This window comes from Mustela nigripes, chromosome 13 (genome assembly GCF_022355385.1).
Source record: "Mustela nigripes isolate SB6536 chromosome 13, MUSNIG.SB6536, whole genome shotgun sequence".
Classification (NCBI taxonomy): Eukaryota; Metazoa; Chordata; class Mammalia; order Carnivora; family Mustelidae; genus Mustela; species Mustela nigripes.
The window spans coordinates 80009210-80033756 of record NC_081569.1 but is presented as its reverse complement, the minus strand read 5'-3'; the positions used below and the strand labels follow the sequence as shown (position 1 = coordinate 80033756).

General features: G+C 41.8%; 1 protein-coding gene across 1 annotated transcript in view; it reads right to left on the bottom strand.

The window, feature by feature from the left end:
* AP4S1 (adaptor related protein complex 4 subunit sigma 1) overlaps nt 1–24547 on the bottom strand; it is a 52420-nt gene that overhangs the window by 14435 nt on the left and 13438 nt on the right. The window contains exons 2-4 of the mRNA XM_059373050.1: nt 9533–9741; nt 6410–6496; nt 5094–5162 (exon numbers count right to left, since the gene is read on the bottom strand). Coding sequence (XP_059229033.1) covers nt 5094–5162; nt 6410–6496; nt 9533–9670 — 294 coding nt within the window. The 5' untranslated portion in view covers nt 9671–9741. The remainder of the gene's footprint in view (nt 1–5093; nt 5163–6409; nt 6497–9532; nt 9742–24547) is intronic.

Below are 24547 nucleotides of genomic sequence, written 5' to 3'. Positions count from 1 at the left end.
CCGAGTTGGGCTCTCTGCTCAGTGGAGAGCCTGCTTCCCCCCGCCCCCCTGCCTGCCTCTCTGCCTACTTGTAATCTCTGTCTGTCAAATAAATAAATAAAATCTTAAAAAAAAAAAAAAACTATCATGATCCAAAGAACACTGTCGGGAAAGTGAAAATTTCTCCCACTGAATGAGAGAAAATATTTTCAAATCATATCTGATAGGTATTTGTACTTGTATTCAATTAGTTCAATCAAAGATATTTTTCTACTCAATCAATTCAAAGATATCTGTATTCAAATTATATAAAGAACTCTTACAACTCATCAATAAATAAATAATGCAACTGAAAAAAATGGACAAAGGATTTGAAAAGACATTTCTTCAAAGAAGATCCACAAATGGCCAATAAACACATGAAAAGATGCTCAATATTTGTTATCCATTAACGAAATGCAAATCAAAACCACAACTGGCATCTGTACTATTTCATACCCACTAGAATGGCTATAACCAGAAAGACAGATAGTAAAAAGTTTTGCCAAGAACATGGAGAGATTAGAACCCTCAAACACTGCTGATTGAGAACTGATATCATGCAGCCACTCTGGAAAAACAGTTCGGTAGTACATCAAAATGTTAAGCATGGAATTACCACATCACCTAGCAGTTCTACTCCCAGGTATATTATACCCAAGAAAGCAAAGTATGGGGGCGCCTGAGTGGCTCAGTGGGTTAAGCCTCTGCCTTCAGCTCAGGTCATGATCCCAGGGTCCTGGGATCAAGGGTCCTGGGATCAAGCCCCGCATCGGGCTCTCTGCTCAGCGGGGAGCCTGCTTCCCCCTCCCTCTCTGCCTGCCTCTCTGCCTACTTGTGATCTCTGTCTGTCAAATAAATCTTTAAAAAAAAAAAAAAAGAAAGAAAGAAAAAAATATGATGCCACACAAGAATGTTTATACAAACGTTCCAAGCTGCCTTATTCATAATAGCCAAAAGATATCACTAACCCAAATGTCCATCAACTAATGAAAAGGTAAACAACATGTGGTATAACCACTTAGCAGAATATAATTTGGCAATAAAATTATTGCCAAATAATTGGCTGGCCCGCCTGCCGTTCCCGCCCCAGGCCCAGCTTCTGCACCGGCACGGTAGGGTCCAATCATCCGAATCTGAGGACGCCTGCGGCTGCCCTGGCACATGGAGCCTGGTCTCCCGGCCGCAGCCCGCTGACGGGGGCTCCGGGTGAGGGGCCGCGAGTGCGTCCTATCAAGCGGGAACCATCTCACGCGCTGCCGCAGAGCCGCCAGTTCAGGGAGAAGAACCGCCGCGGGCGGAAAGTTCTCGCCTTTGCAGGTGGCTCTCCTTCCGCGTGTGCCGCCGGTGGCCGCGCTGGTTCCCGGTCCCTCAGGTACGCCGCCGGGTGAGCAGGCCCGCCGCTGCCCTCCGCGTCCCCGTGACGGCGCGCGGCGCACGGCCCGGGCAGACGCCTCCCACCGCCCACCGCCCAGGTGCTGTGAATGGGTCGTGCTTCCCCACCGGACCGCTGAGAACCGCTTTGCACCCCGAGCCCCCCGGCCCTCCGTTTCTCAAAAATGGCTTTTCCCCTAGGATGGACTGAGAGGGCAGGAGCTCCGTCTGCCTTGCACCGTGTCACCGTGGGCCTCAGGGGCCGGATCTATCCCAGCCCGGGCCGTGCGGCTCGGAGGCAGCGCTGCCCCCCAACGCCCGTGGGGAGCGTGCCTCCTGCGCTCCCATCGCCTGGGCTGGTTTTAAGTGTCTTTTTAGAGTTTGAACTATTAATGGGGGAGTCATCCTGCTGTCTTTCCCTCAGAAGGGCTAAAATGTCTCCGTATTTCTTTCTAGATTTAAGTAAACATCTATCTGGGTCAGTTTCGCCTTCTCCCTGCCTCCTGATCGTGGCCGGCTCAGACCCCTTTTTCTAACACATATTTTAAAGAGTCCCTTATTGTTCAGAAATGAAATTTGGAGATGATATAGCTACCCCCACCCCCATTCTTGTCCATTTAGAACCTCAGAAAGTGGCTCCTGACTGGCTCAGTTAGTAGATCCTATGACTTTTGATCTCAGGGTCGTGAGTTCCAGCCCCACACTGGGTGTAAAGATTACTTAAAAAAATAAAAATCTTAAGGGAGTGGGGAGAATGGGGCTTTATTTGGGACTAGGGTCTTTGCAGATGTAATTAGTTAAGGATTTCAAGACAAGGTCAGCTTGGATTTAGGGTGGGCCTGCAATCCAATGACAGGTGTCCTCGAATTAGAGGAGAGACACAATAGAGGCCATGGGTGGACAGGCAGAGGCTGTAGGGATACGCCGCAGGCCTGGGAACACAGGCACCTAAGAACTCCTGGAGCCTTTGGAGGAAGTGTGACCCAGCATCACCTTGAACCTCTAGAACTGAGAGAGGATAAACTTCTGTCACTGTAAGCCCCTGGTTTGTGGTCATCTGTTACAGTGGCCATAGGACATTGACACAGCCAGGAAATAAACTCAAGGCACTGCTCTAAATGCATGCTCACCAGCTGCTCCCATGGGCCTCTGTATGTGGATGTTATAGGCAAGCTTGTTTTACACAGCAGCCATTGGACTCAGAGATGCTGGGTGACCTGCCCAGGGCATACAGCCAGGAAGAGGGACTCTGGGTTCCCACCTGGGGTCTGTCTGACCCCTGTTCTGCCTGCAGGTTTCACCACTGGTACAGGAGTAGGTGATGAGGGCCATTCCTGCTCTCTGAGTCTCAGCTGCTTCTCTACTTGTAGGGTGCCTGCAGGCACCTTCCACTGGCTGGTTCTGATCCCCTCTTCTCTTTCCACTCTGGCTTCTGCAGAACTGGGGCTGGTGTTCTCTCTGTGCTGATGAGGTCACTGCTCTGGGCACTTAGTAACCAAGACACAGACCTGAGTGGGGAGGCCAGACCTCCCGGTCTGGGATGGCATGGACCTGTATGGAGTGGGGTCCTCGGGGCCCCAGGCACACTAAGAAGGCTCTGCGGGGGGGGGGGCTCTGGCACCTGTCCAGACCAGGCTCAGGCTGGCATGTCCTTCTGGTGTTTGTGTGACATGGCAGAACTGACCCTAACCTGGGGACTGCATCTGACCAGATCTGAGGGTTTGCAGGTTTCCTGAGTTCTGCTCTGGGCAGCTCTCTGCTTCCAGGATCCTGCTCCTAACCCCTCCCATACCTGTGTCATTCTGAAGGAAAACAGTGCTAATCTCTGAAATAAGTGTCGGGATCTCTGGTGGAGTTTGGTTTTGTCCAGAACAGTGTTTTCCCCAGAACCCTACTCACATTTTACCCATTGTATCTGGGTGTCCAGCGCATACCTGCTCTGTCCCCTGGTTGCCCTCCTTGCCCAGGAGAAGGATGGCAGGCTCTCCCCTCACCTGCAGCAGCTTTCCCAAGCACACACACACAAAAAAGCCAGGGTCCTGCTTTCACTCCTTTCTGGCTGCCTTCTCCACTCCCCCCAACCTCAACTGTTTTTATTATGAAAGCTGTCAAACATTCAACATTTCAAACAAAAGTTTCTCCCCCTCCCCGTTCCCCTCTTCTCTCCCCTCTCCTCTTTCTCCTGCCCTCCTCCCCACCCTTGTCCTTACCTTTTCCCCCTCCCTTCCTCCTCTCCCTCCCGCTCCTCTCCCTCCTCCTTCCTGGCCTAATAACCAATTCAAAGAAAGCTGCAGACATCATGGAAAAAAAACATGGATGAATCTTGAAAATATCATGCTAAGTAAAAAAAAATAAAGTCATAAAAGACCACATATTGGGGCGCCTGGGTGGCTCAGTGGGTTAAGCCGCTGCCTTCGGCTCAGGTCATGATCTCAGGGTCCTGGGATCGAGTCCCGCATAGGGCTCTCTGCTCAGCGGGGAGCCTGCTTCCTCCTCTCTCTCTCTGCCTGCCTCTCTGCCTACTTGTGATCTCTCTGTGTCAAATAAATAAATAAAATCTTAAAAAAAAAAAAAAAAGACCACATATTGTACAAGTCTATATAAATAAAAAATCTAGAACAGGCAAGCCTATAGAACAAAAAGCAAATTGGTGATTACCCAGAGCCTGGAGCAAGGGAGCCAGATCATTGGGAAGGAAATGCTAATAGCAACGGTGTTTGTTTGGGGTTGTAAAATATTCTGCTGTTGTTGTTTTACATTGTTAGGGTGCTTTTGTTTTTATAAGTTTTCTTTAAAAATACTTGTATACTAATGTTACATGATGAGTGACTAACTTTATAAAGAGAACCGTGGTAAGAATAAAATTATTAATGGTGGAATAAGCATCTTCTCTAATATATTGAGTCAAGGTACTTAAGGATACAGTGAATTCGTGGTGGTTATGAAATATTCTAAAATTAACTTTGCTGATGGCTGCACAAGTGTGTAAATATTACAACCTGTGTATGTTAGATGGGTGAGTTTGGGGGTATGTAAATTCAATTTCAGTATAGCTGGGGGTTTTTGTTTTGTTTTGTTTTTTAGAAAGGGGGCTGTTGGGAGGCCCCTCGGTTAGGCGTTCTACTCTTGATTTTGGCTTGGGTCACGATTTCAGGGACACAAGATTGAGCCCCGTGCCAGGCTCCACTCTCAGGGGAGTCTGCTTGAGATTCTCTCCCTCCCCCTCTGCCCCTCTCCCCACTCTTGCATCCACACCCTCTCTCTGTCTCAGATAAATAAATAAAATCTTTAAGAAGGGGGCTGTAGGAAAGGAACTTATGTATACCTTAAGGGGAGGTGGTTTTGGTCATCAAAGCAAACGTGTGGTTGGAAATAATTCCTAAACAAAAGGTCCCTAGTGTCTTAGGAAGGGAGACAGAAAAAAAGAAAGATGAAAAGTAAGTTAAATACAAAGTCTCTTGATTAAAAGAAAGACATAAGAGATTCTTAGGCTTGTAGAACTGGTTCTTTATAAAGATCTAAGGCACACAGTGTTTTGTAACACTTTGGATGAACCAGAAGGAAAGGTAAAGAAAAGGTGGCATCATCTGAGATTTAACGTTTACACATTAAAGCTCTGTATGAACACAGGTTCTTGATATAGACCCATTTCTGGGAAAATGGGTGGAGGACAAAAGCCATTTTTTAGTCATTAGACTTACCACTCGGCTGAAGTACTCATCTAACACTTCCACAAAATTATGGATGAATTCATAAATGGCCATCTCGTTCTGAAATAAAAAAGGAAGGGCACAATTAGTTTTAGTATGTAATTAGACTCTGACAAATATTCAGAATAGTTCTAGGACTCACTTGTTTGAAAGAAGCTTACCAACAGAGAGAGAATCGAAAATCTTAACCTCTAGGATTTTAAGTCCCCAGTGAACGTAACTGGACTGAAACCAGATTGGGTCTCGTGTTCAGGGTTTTGAGCTCTGCTCCCTGACTTTATCATCAACTGGCTGAAACAATGTTTTTGGTTCTTCATGCCACCATTTTTCCATTTGGGAAGCCGGGGAACTACCTCCAGGTTTGGTTCATGGATAAAAAAACAATCAACTGAAATTCTGAGGTATCTTAAATCTTAAATGCCTTTTCATGGATTCAATAGCCATAGGTTCTATTGATCTGGAACTGATGTTTCTGGAAAGGTGAACTAAATCTGAGGAAATTCATTATCAATACAATCATATTTATAGTTTGCTCTGGCTTCTGATCTGTCAGCCAATATTTAATGCCACATCTGACTGGCCTCTACCCCTGTCTCAGTTGTCCCACTGAGCCACACAGAACAAGAGCAAGAACCTGGTATTGCCTAGGGTCGGGGAAAGCATTCTATGGTTTTGTGTTTACCCAAGCTGCTCATCTAATTCAAGAAAAATCCCAGATATTTTTCTTCCACACAGCTTTTCCTGGCCTTGATATAAACCAAGATCCTTTTATGAGACAAGATAATTCTTAGATAGGCAAGTAGGGAAGAAAATGTCAATTTAAGGAGGAATAAAAGTCAGACTGTCAGGGTATCTGGGTGGCTCAGTTGGTTAACTGTCTGCCTTTGGCTTGGGTCATGATCCCAGGGTCCTGGGATGGAGTCCCCAGTCAGGCTTCTTGCTTGGTGGGGAGCCTTCTTCTTCCTCTCTCTCTGTTGCTCCCCCTGCTTGTGCTCTCTCTCTCTGTCAGATAAATAGAATTTTTTTTTTTTTAAGATTTTATTTATTTATTTGACAAAGAGAGAAATCACACATAGGCAGAGCAGCAGGCAGAGAGAAAGGAGGAAGCAGGTTCCCCGCCAAGCAGAGAGCTTGAGGCGGGGCTCAATCCCAGGACCCTGGGATCATGACCTGAGCCAAAGGCAGAGGCTTAACCCACTGAGCCACCCAGGCACCCCTAAATAGAGTCTTTAAAAAATTTTTTTTTTTAAATCAGACTGTCATTCCTAATTTTCTTGCATTTTCCATAGGCTCTTCTGTTATCTTACCTCAGTGTCGTTAACTCCAACCACAATGAATAGAGCTGCATACTGTCGATATATCAGCTTAAAATCCTTAAATTCAATGAAAGAGCACTAGAAATAAAACATAATTAGATATTAATTCCTACGGTTGGCACAGATTTCTTCAAAATGGCTTGCATAATTTCTAGGTTCTGATTTTAGTACTCGTTAACACTGTCCTAGAAATATACAATATTAAAATGTTACATTACACACTTTTGGTTGGTTGCCTGTTGGTTGCCTCCTCACAATATTCGTGGGACTACTTGGAAGCATCTCTAGTGGGAGGCAGAGAAGAGTCTAGGAAAAAAGGCTTGGAGCATCCCCATGGGTTCCCACCTGTATTCCTTCTCATTCCTTTGCTTTACTCTGTGTGGAAATCAGCCGGCAAAGGTACTGAATAATTTTAAATTGCCTCCAACATGAAAAGATGCCAACATGACAAAGAAGATTTTCTTCTTTTCATCTCCCCTAGGCTCTTCGGGAAGCAATTAGAGATTTAGTTTTGTACTATTTAATAGCGAATGAATAGCCAAATATATACAGCATACACACATGGAAAAAGAATCCTGATTTCTTTTTCCTAGACCCATGAAAAGAATCCATGTAGACTCTTTTATAAATTATTTAAAGTTTTGGCTTTTGTGGGGCAGATGCTAGACAAAATCTCCCATCATAAACATTGCTTCTTATGAATTAATAACAAGTTTACCACCATGGGCTGGTGGTTAGAATAACTCCCTTCCCATTCATCTTTCCTACAGCAATTGTACAATGCATATTGGGAAGGCACTGGGTAGACAGGAATTGGATAGCAGCCTAAGGCACAGTGCTGCCCTTCCTTTGGACTTCTGGGTGTGCTTGACCAAATGTGACTGCACATGAACTCTATGGCTATCTATACTGGGATAACTCCTGGGCACCCAGATGCACCTGGAGATGAAGCTGTAAGGTTTTTTTTCTGTTTTTTTTTTTTTTTTTAAGATTTTATTTATTTATTTGATAGAGAAATCACAAGTAGGCAGAGGGGGAGGGAGAGGCAGGCTCTCTGCTGAGCAGGGAGCTCGATGCGGGGCTCGATCCCAGGACCCTGAGATCATGACCTGAGCTGAAGGCAGAGGCTTAACCCATTGAGCCACCCAGGCACCCCTGAAACTGTAAGTTTTAATTATGAAATTTCTTCCATGGTTAAGGCACTTGACCATCTATAAAATGGAGGGATCTGAGGCTCTTATTTAAAATTAGGATAAAGGTAAGAAATGCAGGATGACTCTGCAGCTTTTGGCTCACTGTACAGCCAGTGTGATCTCTGCTCAGTTAGATCTTTCAAGGAAACACAACCCATTTTTTTTTTTAAGATTTTATTTATTTAACACAGATAGAGAGCACACAAGCATGCAAAGCAGCAGAGGGAGAAGCACGATATGGGGCTTGATCCCAGGACCCTGGGATCATGACCTGAGCTGAACGCAGAGATTTAACCGACTGAGCCACCCAGGTGCATGAAACACAAACTATCTGAAAGAACTGAAGAACATTTTTCAAAGCCTCTCAGGAGTCTGGAAAAAAAAAGTTAACAACGCACGTTTGTGGATAAAATAAAAACTAAGCGGAGATTGTTCAGTACCTAATTATCCCAAAGTCCACTGGGTTCCTTTTAAAATCTAGAATAATTCAGGAGAGGAGGAAGCAGGGAGGCTCACTCAGTTAAGTGTTTGCCTTTGGCTCAGGTCATGATCCCAGGGTCCTGGGATTGCGCACACATGGGGCTCCCTGGTCAGGGGGAGTCTACCCCTCCCTCTCCCTCTGCCCCTCCATCTTAGCTCATTCTTTCTCTCTCTCTCTCTCTCTTGCTCTCTCACCCTCTCCTTCTCTCGCTTTTTCTCTCTCTCAATAAATAAAATCTTTAAAAAAAAAGAATTTGGAATACTTCAAAAATATCTCACAATATATTCGTTCCAAAGCATATATTTCAAAAGGTAACGTATCCATGAAGATGGTGTTTGAAACTGTGCAGTGCCTGCATTCTGCAGAAAGATTCAACGGGAATGCTTCTTGAGTTTATCTTTATTTAAAGTATGTGTCTATTAGCATAGCCCTTTAATAGTTCCCCTTTCCCTTTGACAACCGCATGAAGCAATATGTGCCACAGCCGGCCCAAACAGTAATTCAAAGAGGACTCTGAGATGTTGAGACTGGAAAATCAATTTAGGAGCCAAGGGAAACACAGTTCCAACATGTAACTTCTGAGCACTGATGTACCTTAATATTTTAAGACCTAGCAGTGGTTCCCGCAGGCGGCCTTTCTACATATGCTATGAAATGGAGAACTGGCAAAATTAATGGGTGATTTAAACAAGCTTTCTGATTTCGCTGCAGTTTATTCAGTGATTTCCAATAGATTCAAAGTTCAGGACCCGGATTAAGTACGTCTCCAGTTAAACCTCTTTGTAAAAATAGAATCAGTTCCTAAACTTCCTATTTGTTATTATTTTAATAATTTTGTTTAACTTCCATTTTGACAGAATGGGTAGATTTGTTATGTCATATGAATTTTTAACTTCCACTTACCCCATCTACATCATAAAATAAAGCCAAGTTCAAATAAAATTTTTTTTTTTTTAACCACTAGTTGTTGGATTATGTGGGTGTTAAGTTTACAAGACGATAAGCAGAAAAAACTATGATCTACATGAGAATCATGCCACTATTCCTGGCACAAAATGTATCTCAAGTGCTTACCTCTATAGAACCAATCATCTGACCTTCATCTCTTGGCTTAAAGAGAGCTACCTGCTGGGAATAACCAAGGGCTAAATTCATATGGAAAAAAAAGAAGGTATGTCTATTAGCTGGAATAAATTTCAGACAAATACCTGGACTTGAGTAAGAACTCAAAGCTTTTCCTGGTTTTCCTTGTTTGTATTTTCCTTAAGGGGATGTAAAAGAGAGCTATGCTTCAGTCTTCATTCACTTCATTTGTTATTTTCCCTAATAGCTGTTAGAAGAATGTAGTTCAAAGAAAATGATGGCCCTTGAGACTCGGTAATAACAGATCTGCCCTTGCCAAGTTGAATGCGGAGATAAAAGAGAGAAGCAGAAACTTACTTGTTCATTAGATCGGGAGAGACAGCTCTTTATGACTTCCGTTTCCAGAAGTGTACGCTTATTGATCTCCACATGTTCATAGTATTTAGAAAGTCGGGTCTGTCCTTGTTTATTCACCATGAGAAAAAATTTTATCATTTTTTTTCCCCCTGGGCGGTATTTTTCCAGATAGTTCAAAAGTTATGTTAAGGGGTGGCTGTAATTAGAACCTGAAGGATGAAGGAACAACAGAAAGTTAAGATCAATAATATTAGATGTATTCTGTAGATGAACCAGGAGTAAATAAAATGTGATCTGATAATACTGGTCTTCGCTCCTATAAATTAAATAAGGTTTTAATAAATAAGTAAACATGGGGCGCCTGGGTGGCTTAGTTGCTTAAGCTCTGCCTTTGGCTCAGGTCATGATCCCAGGGTTCTGAGATCAAGTCCCTGGTTCTCCCTCTCTCTCTGCCTGCCAGTCCCCCTGCTTGTGCTCTCTCTCACTCTCCCTCTGTCAAATAAGCAAATCAAATCTAAAAAAAAAAAAGTGAAAAAAAACCCAAAACTAGAAGAGTGCCTAGGTGGTTCAGTTGTGAAGCCTCATATCAGGCTCTCTGCTCCATGGGAAGCCTACTTCTCCCTCTGCCACTCCCCCTGCTTGTGTTCTCTCTCTCACTGTGTTTCTCTCTCTGTCAAATAAATAAACAAAATCTTAAAAAAAAAACAAAACAAAAATCTACGTGCTCTCTGCTCGTGGAAAGCCTGCTTCCTCCTCTCTCTCTGCCTACTTGTGATCTCTCTCTGTCAAATAAATAAATAAAATGTTTAAAAAAGTGGGGGGGGGCGCCTGGGTGGCTCAGTGGATTAAAGCCTCTGCCTTCGGCTCAGGTCATGATCCTAGGGTCCTGGGATCGAGCCCCACATTGGGCTCTCTGCTCTGTGGAGAGCCTGCTTCCTCCTCTCTCTCTGCCTACTTGTGATCTCTCTCTGTCAAATAAACAAATAAAATGTTTAAAAAAAAAAGCTAAACAGAAATCTTCATTAGTTATACTCCAAAACTTTTTTTTTTTTTTTTTAAGTAGGCTCCATGCCCAGTGCAGAGCCTACTGTGGGGTTTGAATTCACAACCCTGAGATCAAAATCTGGGCCACCTAGGTGCCCCTCTTTCAAAACATTTTTGAATTTCCCCAATACTTCTGCTACTTGTATTTGTTCAATAGATTCATCATTTTTGTTGGGCACCAACTATGTGTCAGGTACCAAGAGAATACAAAGATAAAGAAGTGGTGATTTTTTCCCAATGTTTAGAACATTTTATTAAGGCAAAAGTTGTTGGAATTAAGTGAAATACAAAACATAGTAAATATTTACAAAAGCATTGATAACACTGCTCAAGTCACACACATATAAAATGCAGAAAGGTCTTGAAGAGTTTATAAGGTGAACTTTATTTTATGGACAGGAGAGACAAGCTCTACAGTGAAGTTTTCTTTCTTCAGTGTTGGGAGCAGTAGTAATAATCTCCACTATTTGCTAAAGCCCCCCACCACGGCCCTCTAACACGTCCTATGGAAGGTCCTCTACCAAGCAATCTTCCTATATTCCTTAATTCCCACAATTCTCTGAGGCAGCTACTTGTGTTATCCCCACTCTAAGGCCAATCAAATTGAAGTTCAGGGATGGAAGGATCCCCAAAGTCTCTAGATTACTTGTGTCAGAAATAAGAGGCAGCCTAGAAGCCAGGCACATGCCTGGCACCCCCTCATTTGTCCTCATCACTCCCAAGGGTCCATGCTTGCAATTTAATTTCTAACTTATCTATAATGAAACTCATGTTGGGTCTTCCTACACTTGCTATAGATTTCGAAATGATCAGGGCAAGAGAGCACAATACTGACCAATGGCCAGTGCTTCTTTGATCAGGAGCATTGGAGCTGTCTCCCTGACTCCCTTGACAGTATCATATTCACATTTTGTAGTAGCTGTGAAAATTAAGTGCAAAACACCAAGGTTAATAATAATAGTTCTTTTTTTAAAAAATATATTATTTATTTATTTGTCAGAGAGAGAGAGAGACAGAGACAGAGACAGAGACAGAGAGTGCACAAGCAGGCGGAGTGGCAGGTAGAGGCAGAGAGAGAAGCAGGCTCCCCGCTGAGCAAGGAGCTCCATAGGGACTTGATCCCAGGACCCTGGGACCACTACCCATGCCGAAGGCAGCGGCCCAACAGACTGAGCCACCAGGCGTCCCATTAATAATAGTTCTTAAATTAACTTTTTAAAAATTTTTAAGATTTTACTATTTATTTGACAGAGAGAATAACAGTGAGAGAGGGAACATAAGAAGGGGGAGTGGGAGAGGGAGAAGCAGGCCTCCCGCTGAGCAGGGAGCGGATATGGGGCTCATCCCAGGACTCTGGGATCATGACCTGAGCCGAAGGCAGGTGCTTAACCAACTGAGACACCCAAGTGCCCCTCTTAAATGAACTTTTATTTATTTTTATAAAGATTTTATTCATTTATCTGATAGAAGAGATCACAAATAGGCAGAGAGGCAGGCAGAGAGAGAGAGAGAGAGAGGAGGAAGCAGGCTCCCTGCCAAGCAGAGAGCCCGATGCAGGGCTCGATCCCAGGACCCTGGGATCATGACCTAGGCGAAGGCAGAGGCCTTAAACCACTGAGCCACCCAGGTGCCCTTTAAATGAACTTTTAAAATTTGGAATAATTTTACAGAAAAGTTGCAACAGGTTACAGGATAATTCTTGGACTACATTTTCTATTATTCTTTGCCCCGCCCCTCAAGCTCATCTCTTATTTCCTAAACCGTATCAGACAGGTGGTTATCTCACAACAATGCCAAACACAAACAGCTAGAAAGAGCCAGGCCCAGTCTGGCAAAGCCTGGGCTGCCATGTTCATTGAGGGCACAGGGCAGGATGTTCTGTAGACCAGCTCAGCGGGGGACATGGCAGCTGTGCCATGCGGGGAGGGGGGGGGGGGGGGGGGGGGGGAGAGGGCCTGTAGTCATTCACTCCCTCTTCCAGGAAGATAAGCTCACTACTGTAGGTGGGATTGCAACATACTCCATTTAGTCATTTGGTATTAAGTGCTGCTTTTATTCTCACAAATTACTGCCAGTAAATTATGGCTGGAGACCAGTAAATTAAGTTACCACCCATTCTTTTATTGCCGTTCAGCAAAGTTATTTTATTTTATTTATTTTTTTAAAGATTTTATTTATTTGTCAGAGAGAGTGAGCACAGGCAGACAGAGTGGCAGGCAGAGGCAGAGGGAGAAGCAGGCTGAGCAAGGAGCCCTATGTGGGACTCGATCCCAAGACTCTGGAATCATGACCTGAGCCGAAGGCAGCCACCTAACCAACTGAGCCACCCAGGCATCCCAGCAAAGTTATTTAAGAAAAATCTTCATGAAATTTAGAAATTACAATCCTATACTATGGATTCCAACTGCCAGCTAGAAAAAAGCTACTGTCTTGGGGACCTGGGAGGCTTTAGTCAGTTGAGTATCTAGACGACTTCTGGTTTTGGCTCACGTCATGATCTCAGGGTCCTGGGATCTAGCCCCATTAGGGGTCCCCTGCTCAGCAGGGATTCTGCTAGTCTCCTTTTCCTCTGCCCCTTCCCCTACTCTCTCTCTCTCTCTCTCTCTTTTTTAAATAAAAAGATAACATCTCAAAGGTACTCATGCCCAAACCTTTGCTTTTAAACGTCTGGCTGTGTTAAGTTTACGGTAAAATGAGACGTAAAATGATCCCACTGAGATGTTACACCAAAGGATCAAATTGGTTTCTACCTTAACAAGCACAGCATTCCTTCCCACTGACTTCAGGAACAAGGATAACAAACAAGGGCGTGTTGAATTGATACTCATTAGGATGCAAGTCTTGAAAATAGTAGCTGAAGGCATCTAAAGGCTCAAATACATCATCTTTTTTTTTGCATGCTCATAAACAATTACACAATTTATAACTGTAGGATTACACAGTGGTAATAAAGTAGACAAGTAAAACTGTAAACTCCATTATAAAATACACAAAGCCGAAATATACAATGTGGAGACTCAGAGACAAGTACATGTTTGAGAACAGAAGATGAATACTTTAAGTACCTCTCCTGGTTACTAATCATCAGGGAGGAGAGAAATCAAATAATTATGAAACTGAGGTAGGGCAATAAGGAAAGAATATGCCTAGACAAGTGCTGGGAGTAGCCAAGAAGCAGGTATGAACTTCCTCTGTTTATAAAACTCTTTGCATTCAACAACACAGGCTGGGGAAGATGTTTTGATAGCCAGGACCTAGGGGATTCCACACCCAAGAGCCTGTGTGAATTGAGGACAGATAAGGAAGGGACATTTCACTGAGGAAAGTCTTACACGAAGAATGTCAGGATGCCTAAAGGCCAAGAGGAGGAAGTTTGGTATAGTCATAGTAGAATATGAGCAGATCAATATCCCAAGACCCTTTATGACACAAACTGAATGCCTAGAGAAAGGAGAGGAACAATTGAAATGTGTGCTGAATTGGGTACAGTTTTCATATTTTTTTTTTCTAAGATTTTATTTATTTATTTGACAGAGATCACAAGTAGGCAGAGAGGCAGGCAGAGAGAGAGGAGGAAGCAGGCTCCCCGCCAAGCAGAGAGCCCGACGTGGGGCTCGATCCCAGGACCCTGGGACCATGACCTGAGCCTAAGGCAGAGGCTTTAACCCACTGAGCCACCCAGGCACCCCCAGTTTTCATATTTCTGATGGTGTATTCCGAGACTGTCTTCCATAGATGACAAATAGATTGTAACTTGGGTGCCAACCATGACTAACTGTATGTGCTGCTTTGAGCACTGTGTTTGGAAGGATTCTGCAACTGTTTAGGTTCAAACGGATGCCATGAATGATGAGTATGTCAGCTGCAGGTTAGGAAGCAGGGTGTGGCAACATATGCGTCTTATATCTGTCAGCCCTGATGTGCACTCCCTTCATTTTGCAGATGGGAAAATGGATAATCTGAGATGTAGAGTGAAGTCTTGAATTCTGGTCCTCTGACTCATAATCTGATGCCATCTTGAATCTGTCACAGTGTCTCTTTGCCTTGCTCAGTGTATTAGTGTCATTAGAGGTTCATTTAAGCTTACTAAGCATCAACTTCAGGTGGCTGAATTTGATTACATACTAAGCTCTCCTACAAAACCAGTGATTTTTACTTTTTTTTTTTTTTTTTTTAAAGATTTTATTTATTTATTTGACAGAGAGAAATCACAAGTAGGCAGAGAGGCAGGCAGAGAGAGAGAGAGAGGAGGAAGCAGGCTCCCTGCTGAGCAGAGAGCCCGATGCGGGACTCGATCCCAGGACCCTGAGATCATGACCTGAGCCGAAGGCAGCGGCTTAACCACTGAGCCACCCAGGCGCCCCTGATTTTTACTTTTTTATTGTGACCCAGCATACATGTACATATGTATCTGATTGAGTTATATATGATGTTCACCAAACAATACCTATCCATTCTGTGTATATTGTACTCTAGTGATTTTTGTGACATTTTATAAAAAATGTAGGTGTGAGGTGTTTGGGTTACGTAGATAAATGTATTTTTTTTTTTTTTTAAGATTTTGGTTATTTATTTGACACATGAGAGAGAGATAGCGAGAGAGGGAACACAAGCAGGGGGAGTGGGAGAGGGAGAAGCAGGCCTCCTGCTAAACGAGGAGCCCAATGCAGGGCTTGATCCCAGGACTCTGGGATCATGACCTGAGCCAAAAGCACACACTTAACAGACTGAGCCCCAACACACAAAATACACATACTATCAACATGATGTATCACTGTTGAACCTGATCTTGGTATCTGACTGAGACAGTTTTGTTAGGTTTCTGTAATATAAAGTTATCCTTTCCACACCATACTCTTTGGTGGAGGGAAGTCATTATATGTAGCCCACATTTAAGGGTTGGGAAGTTATGTTCCATCTCTTTGAAGAAAAAGTACCTATGCTAATTATTTGGAATTCTGCTGCACAGGAGATCTGTCTACTGTACCCTATTATTTATTTACTCAATCACTTATTTATATCAGTAAAGACTCACAGATATTTTATTTTATACTTAGGGTTATAATACAATATGATCCACAGATTTTTAATTTCAGAAGCCACTAAAGAACTGTGGCCCAACGTTTGAAAAACACTGTATTAGAACATGAACTTGTGGGTAGGATTCATATCTTATTTCAGATCTTTGCACAGTGCCTAGTGTAAGAGATTATCCAATAAATGTTTGTTGAATGAATGAAATAATGAAAACATTTTTAAAGTGATAATTTCCCCTTAATAAGAAAATCACATCAGTATTCAAACAAAGCAGACAGATAAAGTACTCTGGTACCCCGACTCCTGCCCCAAAGCCTATCAGTCTTCCTCAAAGATATAAACCAATGTTTTTAAGTTTGGTGCATATTCCTCTAGACTTTCTATTAATTTACATGTAAATACGCATGCATGTATAGTAACTTTATTTCTTAAACCTAAATGTGATTGAACTCTAAGATGCCAAGTGACTAGTCTGGCGGTTATTGTGTTTTGGAAACTTTGAATGAACAAGGTACGCTCACAAAGCCCTGGCTGGAGCCTATAAAACGGCATTGAAGAGAGGCATCTTGGAACTCATCAGGAGCACTTCCTGTTGACTCAGTCTAGTTCAGGCATTCCTGGTCTTTGTCCTCTTGATCCAGGGCCTTGGCTCCCTTTCTTTCTCTGGCCTTAGTTCTTAACGAGAGGGCTTGGATTTCTGCAATCTTCCAGGACTTGACCTTTGGTATTTGCCCTCTGGCTGTAACCAGGGAAGTCTCTGGCGCTCAGCCTTTTCTCGGTTAACTGGAAGCAACAATTACTTTACAGAGTGGTAGTGGAAGATCAAATGAGGTAAATGATGTAATTCTTGTAAAACATTTAACACAATGACTTCTTTCATTTCCTTTCTTATTGTATATTAAACTAGAAAGGAATGCTGGTAAGATTATAAGGAAACAGATAGGTGTATATGTATACATTGTGAGTGGTCCCTTAAATTGTTACAAAATTTTTTTACAGTGTAACTTGATAGAATTTAACCAAAAAAATCATGAAAATGATTCTACCGTTTACCTCAAGCATTTCTGTTTTGGTACTCTATCCTAAGGTATAAGTTTAAAATCACAGGCATGAAAATATTTTTAATAGTGAGAAATGAAACAAGCTGACATTACAATCTGAGAACCAAGTGTTAAATGAACACCAACTTGATATTTTTTAACCATTAAAATAACCATGCAAGGGGCCATGAGACTCTTAAGCATAGGAAAGAAACTGAGGGTTGCTGGAGGAGGGGTGGGGGATGAGGTAACTGGGTGATGGACATTAGGGAGGCCAAGTGATGTAATGAGCACTGGGTGTTATGTAAGACTGATGAATCACTGACCTCTACCTTTGAAACCTATATGTTAATTGGATTTAAATAATTTTTTTAAAAAAGAAAAATATGCAGACTATGCAGAAAAATGGAGAAAATGTAGATATAATAAAGTCACAAAATCAGAATACCAAATTCTATACCACATGGATTATAATTATGTAGAAGCAAGATCTGTAACGATTATAGAGACTAGACAGAAACCATACAAAAATAAGACATAAAACAAACAAAAAGAGATTAGAAAGATGAACATTGAAAACATCATGCTAACTGAAAGAAGCCAGTCACAAGGACAATATATTGTATAATTCCATTTATATGAAATGTCTGGAATGGGGAAATCTACAAGGAAAGTAAATAGATTAAGGCTTGCCAGGGGATGGGGGTTTGGGATGGGAGATCTAAGAGGAATAGCGTTGTAATAATAGTTGAACAAATGTGCATATATAAAAGCCACTGAATTATATACTTTAAATGGGTGAATTATATCTCAATAAAGACTGTTTAAAAAAAAAAAAAAAAAAAGACCAGACAATCTGGGAAGAGCTAGCTCCCAGTGGCCAAAGCTGAAAACAATCTGGACAACAAATAACAAAGTATCAGATTACCCAGAGTATACAATAAGTATACATTAGTACATACTGATATAAGTACATGATTGAAGAAATAAATAGGACAGAAGAATCCCATATATAGGTTTCCCCCTGCTCTCTGAAAGTAGACTGCTCCTGGGAAACCTTTACCAAGCCAAAAATGGCAGTAAAGCAAAAAAGAAATCACTATTAATTTATATGGGAAGATTTTTGAGCATTCCCAGACACAAAAAATAACCTCTCTCAGGCTTTTCTGATGCCTTAGGACCCATCTTGCTAAGGGATGTACAAAATAAATGGAGAGAAAGCACAGATGCTCGGGGACACAGTTCCAAGCTCTGGCAGCTCGATGCTATTATGCTGAGTGTAGTTCCCGGGGAAGGAGCTTGGCGGGATCTCTCTGGCTGTCCGGGTGCACATTGCCTCCGAAACTGCTCACTGCAAAACAAATGCTTAACGCTATTTTCGCTTTCCGCCTTTTCTCCTGAAAGTGAAAATTCTTTTTGAATTTCTTTCAGTCAACGAAAACGGGTACTAATAGGCCTCCATAAAAGCGAAAGGCTTTCCGTAGGAGATACGTCCCTATCTGTTGAGAGGCTCTTCTTCAGGAGGTGGAGCTTAAATTCTCCCACCCATTCACTGGATGGTAAGGAGGACTTAGTGACTCACTTCCAAAAGACAGCATGTGGAAATAGAAAATGGTATCCTCACAGCAGAGAAACCTGGCACACACCACCTTGCCCAACTGATGAAAGCTAGCATCATCAGTCATGTCATGTCCCCTGATACGATGTGATGAGAAAAGTACTTCATCTCTGTGGTATTCTTCCCCAAACCCACAGCCCATTCTAATCATGTGAAAATGCAGTAGAAAACAAACAAACAAAAAGCAAATGAAAGGACATTCTAAAAAAAAAAAAAAATCCCACCTGTATTTCCCCAAATTGTCAAGATCATGAAAAACAAGAGAAGTGTGAGAAATTGTAAGAGATCAGAGGAGAGTAAGGAGATAATGGTGACTACATGCAATGTGGTATCCTGGAGGGGATCCTGAACAGAATAAGGACATTAATAAAAAATTGGCAAGGGGTGCCTGGCTGGCTCAGAGGAGAATGTGACTCTTGATCTTGGGGCTGTGACTTTGAGTTCCACTTTGGGTGTACAGATTACTTAAAAATAAATAAATAAACTTTAAAAATTTTTTGGTGAGGGGCACATGGGTGGCTCAGTACGTTAAGCATCTGTTTTGGGCTCAAATCACAATCCCAGGGTCCCGTGATGGAGCCTCGCACTGGGCTCTCTGCTCTGTGGGGAGCCTGCTTCTCTCTCTCCTTCTGTGTATGCACTCTTTTTCTCTTGTTCTCACCCTCTTTCTCAAATAAATAAACAAAATCTTAAAAATTTTTTTGTGTGTGTGTGAAACATGAGAATAGTCTTTGAGTTTAGTCAATAATAATGCTACCCATGTTGGTTTTTTAGATCTGATAAATGTAACATGGTAATATGAAATGACAACATTAGGGGAAATGGGTGAAGATATTCAGAAATTCTCTATACTATCTTTGCAATTCTTTTATAAATCTAAAATTATTCCAGGTAAAAAGTTTAGTTTTAAAAAAGGAGAGAGGGGCGCCTGGGTGGCTCAGTGGGTTAAGCCGCTGCCTTCGGCTCAGGTCATGATCTCGGGGTCCTGGGATCGAGTCCTGCATCGGGCTCTCTGCTCGGCAGGTAGCCTGCTTCCTCCTCTCTCTCTCTGCCTGTCTCTCTGCCTACTTGTGATCTCTGTCTGTCAAATAAATAAATAAAATCTTTGAAAAAAAAATAAAATAAAAAAGGAGAGAGAGGTGCCTGGCTGGCTCGGTTGGAAAAGAATGTGAGTCATGAGTTCAAGCCCCACACTGGGTATAGAAATTACTTAGATTAAAAAAACACACACACAACTTTAAAATATAAAAGGAGAGAGTTGTATTTGTATTAAAGTGAAGGGGGTTTGTTTGTTGGTGTGTCTGAGTGTCTAAGCCTATGTCATATTGGTTATATTAGTTATATTTGGTTATATTGCTTAGATATCTAAGTTCTTATCAGTGTATTATAGATGTTTATGTATGAGGTTCATTTGTATTAACATTCCCAACAACTACACTTTAGGCTTTCTTATTTTTGTTTAGCTAAGAAGCATATTAATTTTAAGAGATAAGGGGCATGTGCGTGTATCAATGTATATGTTCTGTAAATGGCTTCCTATGCCCTTTGGTCAGTCTCTGCTCTGACCTGGATAACCTCTAGTAGTTCCCAGTAATCCTTCCACTGCACCTCACCACTTGGGAATATTCCCTCTTTTCCCTAGTTCAGGGTTCAGAAAAGCTTTTTCTATAAAAGCCAGGTATATTTTAGGCTCTGAGGGCCATATGGTCTCTTTCTCAACCAGTCACTCTGCCCCTGCAGAATGAAAGCAGCCCATACAATATAAATAATATGTAAAGCTGTGTTCCAAGAAAACTTTATTTATGAAAGCCTTCAGAAACTGGATTTAGTCTGCAGGCTGCAGCTTGCTCTGCTCTAGACCAGTGCTTATCAAACTTAATGAGCATATAAATCACTTGGGGGAACTTAGGAAAATATAGAATCTGATTCAGTAGGTCTGGAGCAGGAACCATACATGGCGTGGTAGAGTATGGAATGACTCATTAAAATACACACCTTACAAGGTCATGAAGTTCACCCTTCTCAATATCAAATCAGACCAAATAACATGAGCTGAGTGCTTACTAGGTACATGACAGTAAGGCAACAGAGTACACAGAAACACAACTATTATGGGTAATTTCTTTCATTTGGACATGGATCTTAATCCGTAGAATGCTGGGTGAGAGGGCAAGCTGTCCGGACATGTCACTCCACAGACGCTCAGGTTTGTTCACGTGATCTGGCAGGTTTGGTGGCAGCCCCATCCCTCATGGCCTCAGCAGGTCTCTCTCAAAGTTGTACATATATTAGAATACAATGTTATTTCCAGGAAGCACAGAGCCATTCTTTCGTCAAGAATTTATAGTAGCTAACTAGAATATTTCATTTAACCTCAAGAAATTACAATGCACGTTATACCATATTGCCAAAATTAATTCAAACTAGATCACAGACCTAAATATAAGAGGTAAAACTGTAAAACTTTTAATTTTATTTAAAAAAATTATTTTTTAAGTAGAATCCACACTTAAGTGGAGCTTGAACTCAATGACCCTGAGATCAAGAGTCACACGCTCTACCAACTGAACCAAGACTATAAAACTTTTAGAAGAAACAGATTTAAGACCAAAAACACAGGGGTGCCTGGTTGGCTCAGTTGGTTAAGCATCTTTGTTCAGCTCAGATCCCAGTGTTCTGGGATGATGCCCTGAATTGGGATTCCCTGTTCAGCAGGGAGCTTTCTTCACCCTTTGCCTCTCTTGCGCTTGTCCTCTCTCTCTCACTCTCAAAATAAATAAATAAAAATATTTAAAAACAAAGAAACAAACAAAACAAAACAAAAGCATGCTCTACCACAGAAAAAACTAATAAACTGGATTTTATCAGACTAGAAAACGTGTATTTCAAAAGACATGAAGAAACACGTTAAGATATTTCCTTAAGAAAATGAAAAGTCACAGACTAGGAGAAATTATTTGCAAATCATGTATCTGATAAAGGATTTGTATCTAGAATATGAGAGACTCCTTCATAGGAAGAAAAGCAAGACAATTTAAAAAATGGATAATGGATTTCAAAGTACATGTGAAAGGAGAATATACAAATTCCTAATAAGCACATGAAGAAATGTTCAACATCATTAATCCTTAGGAAAGTTCAAATTAAAACCACAAGGTATCACTCCACACGCCCCTGAGTAGCTATAATCAAAAAGGGAGAAAATACGGGAACCTGGTTCAAGTTCAGAACGGTTAAGTGTCAGACTCTTGGTTTTGGCTCAGGTCATGAGCTCAGGGTTGTGGGACTGAGCCTGGTATGAGACTCTGTGCAGGGTATGGGGTCTGCTTGGGGTTCTCTCTCTCTCCCCCTCTCCTTCTCCCCTCCTGCTCATGCTCTGTCTCTCTTTAAAATAAATACATAAATCCTTTTTTTTTTTCTTTTAAGAGAGAAAATAACAAGTGCTGGCTAGGATGTGGAGACACTGGAACCTCCATGCAGTGTTGTTGGGAAAATAAATGTTCCACCACTCTGGAAAACAATTTGGCAGTTTTCTAAAAATTTACACAAATTTACCATATTATCCAGCCATTCTACTTTTAAGTATAAGCCCAAGAGAAATGAAACCATGTCCACAAAGACTCATACATGAATGTTCATAGAACATTATTCATAATAGCCAAAAAGTGGAAACAACCCAAATGTCTGTCAGCTGATGAGTGGATCAACAGAACACGCTGGATCTACACATAATGGAAAACTACCTAGCAGTGAAAGGGAGCAAAAACCTCCTACATGCTATGAAATGGGCGAAACTTGAAAACATTAAATGAAAGAAGCCCGATGCAAAACACTACCTATTGTATGATTCCATTCCTCTGAAATATCCAGAAAAGACAAATACATATAGATAGAAAGTATATTAGTGGGCTAAGTATAATGTAATTAGGGCCAGGAGAGGTTTAGGGGAAAGTGGGGATGGGACTTGTTTTAGGGATGATGAAAATCTTCTTTTTTGTGGAGCCTGCATAGTCAGCCTCCAACTCTTGGTTTCAGCTCAGGTGTTGATCTCAGGATTGTGAGATTGAGCCCCGCATCGGGCTCCCTGATCAGTAGGGAGTCTTAAGAGTCTCTCTCTCTCTCTCTCCTCACCTCCCCCTACTTACACATGTGCTCTCTCAAATAAATAAATCTTAAAAAAAAAAAAAAAATCTTCTTGTAAAAAAATGTATTTATTTAAATTCAAGTTGGGGCACCTGGGTGGCTCTGTGGGTTAAAGCCTCTGCCTTTGGCTCAGGTCATGATCCCAGCATCCTGGGATCGAGCCCCGCATCCGGCTCTCTGCTTGGAGGAGAGCCTGCTTCCTCCTCTCTCTCTCTCTGCCTGCCTTTCTGCCTACTTGTGATCTGTCAAGTAAATAAATAAAAGCTTAAATAAATAAATAAATAAATTCAAGTTAGTTAACATATAATATAGTATTGGGCTCAGGAGTAGAACTTAGTGATTCATCATTTACATGTAACACCCAGCGCCCATCACAACAAGTGCCCTCCTAGATGCCCATCACCATTTAGCCCATCCCTCACCCATCTCCCTATAATAAGAATCTTCTAACACTGGATTTATTTGCATGATAATATTTGCACAACTTGGTAAATTTATTAAAAATCATTGTGCATGTACATTACATAAAGCTCAGAACTACTATGAAATAATAAGCAGAGAAGGAAGTAACGAGACCAAAATGCATTTTGCTTAAATCTGGATGGTAGGACTGGGGCCAATTCCCTATCTTTATTTTGCCATATTTCTTAAGTTTGAAGAGATGTGTTATTTTTTGTCTCATACACAAAAAGTTTGTTTAGGAGGGTTGAGCTGCATTACGTAGTTTTACAAAACTACCCGACTGGAAAATAAATGTTAATCTGAATAATGAAACTATTGTTCTATTTATCGTGACATTTCTAAACGCCGTACTTCTTTAAAACATGAACTATTTTTCAAAGTGGATGGGTTGGCAGCATCTAATCAGTATGGACTGAATACCAGAAGCATGGAAATAGCAACTACTAGATCTACTTGCCACATCACATTGATTCATTCCATAGGCTTCTCAATTATCTAGCTGTTTCTGAATCTTTCCATCCTTAAAACGAGAGGAAATACTGGTCAGTAGCAGACTTTCATCTATTTTGGAGCACCTCCCTCCGAGTTTTTAATATATACTGTTTCTTTATACACAAAAAACCAGTTTTTTTTCTTTGCTTCAGATTTACTGGAATTCTTCAATGATTCAGTTTTCTCATCTGTTAACTGAGAAGGACAGCTGCCTCACAGACTTATGTGAGGACCAAATGAGATAAAGGACATGTGCAACACTCAACAGAGCTCTCCTTTTCCTTCTTCATCCTCCTCCTCAGTGTAGGTGAGAGATTCTTTCCAACAGATTCTTGCTACTGTAGTTCTTTTTTTTAAGATTTTATTTATTAATTTGACCGAGAGAGACACAGTGAGAGAGGGAACACATGCAAGGGGAGTGGGAGAGGGAGAAGCAAGCTTCCCTCTGAGCAGGGAGCCCAATGCGGGGCTTGATATCATGACCTGAGCTGAAGGCAGATGCCTAATGTCTGAGCCATCCAGGAGCCCTGCTACTGTAATTCTAAGACCAATTAAATGTGACTTCAGGAAACCTTTTACCACCCTGCCTTTCTTTCCACCCCCCCCCAATCTCTCTCTAAATCTCTTCTTTATGATTCAGAATACATTTTCAGTAGCTTTACATGAGATTTTTAACTTCTGTTAAATCCCTGGGTCACTCAAGAAGTATTTCTTTGTTTTTTTTTTTTTTCTGTTTTTAAAGATTTTATTTATTTATTTGACAAAGAGAGATCACAAGTAGGCAGGCAGGCAGAGAGAGAGAGGGCAGGAACAGGCTTCCTGCTGAGCAGAGAGCCCGATATGGGACTCCATCCCAGCACCCTAGGATCACGACCTGAGCTGAAGGTAGAGGCTCAACCCACTGAGCCACCCAGGTGCCCTCAAGAAGTATTTCAACCACATTTGATTTATTTGGCAATTAACACATTTACATGTGTACTACTTTTAAAACTTGGTTTTAAAATAGTTAAGGGGCACCTGGGTGGCTCAGTAAGTTAAGCATTGGACTCTTGATTTCAGCTCAAGCCATGATCTCAGGGTTGTGAGAGATAAAGCTTAAGATTTTCTTCCTCTGCCCCTCCATCCTCTATAAGTAAATAAATAAAATATTAAAACCATTTAAAATTTGAAATTTTGGGG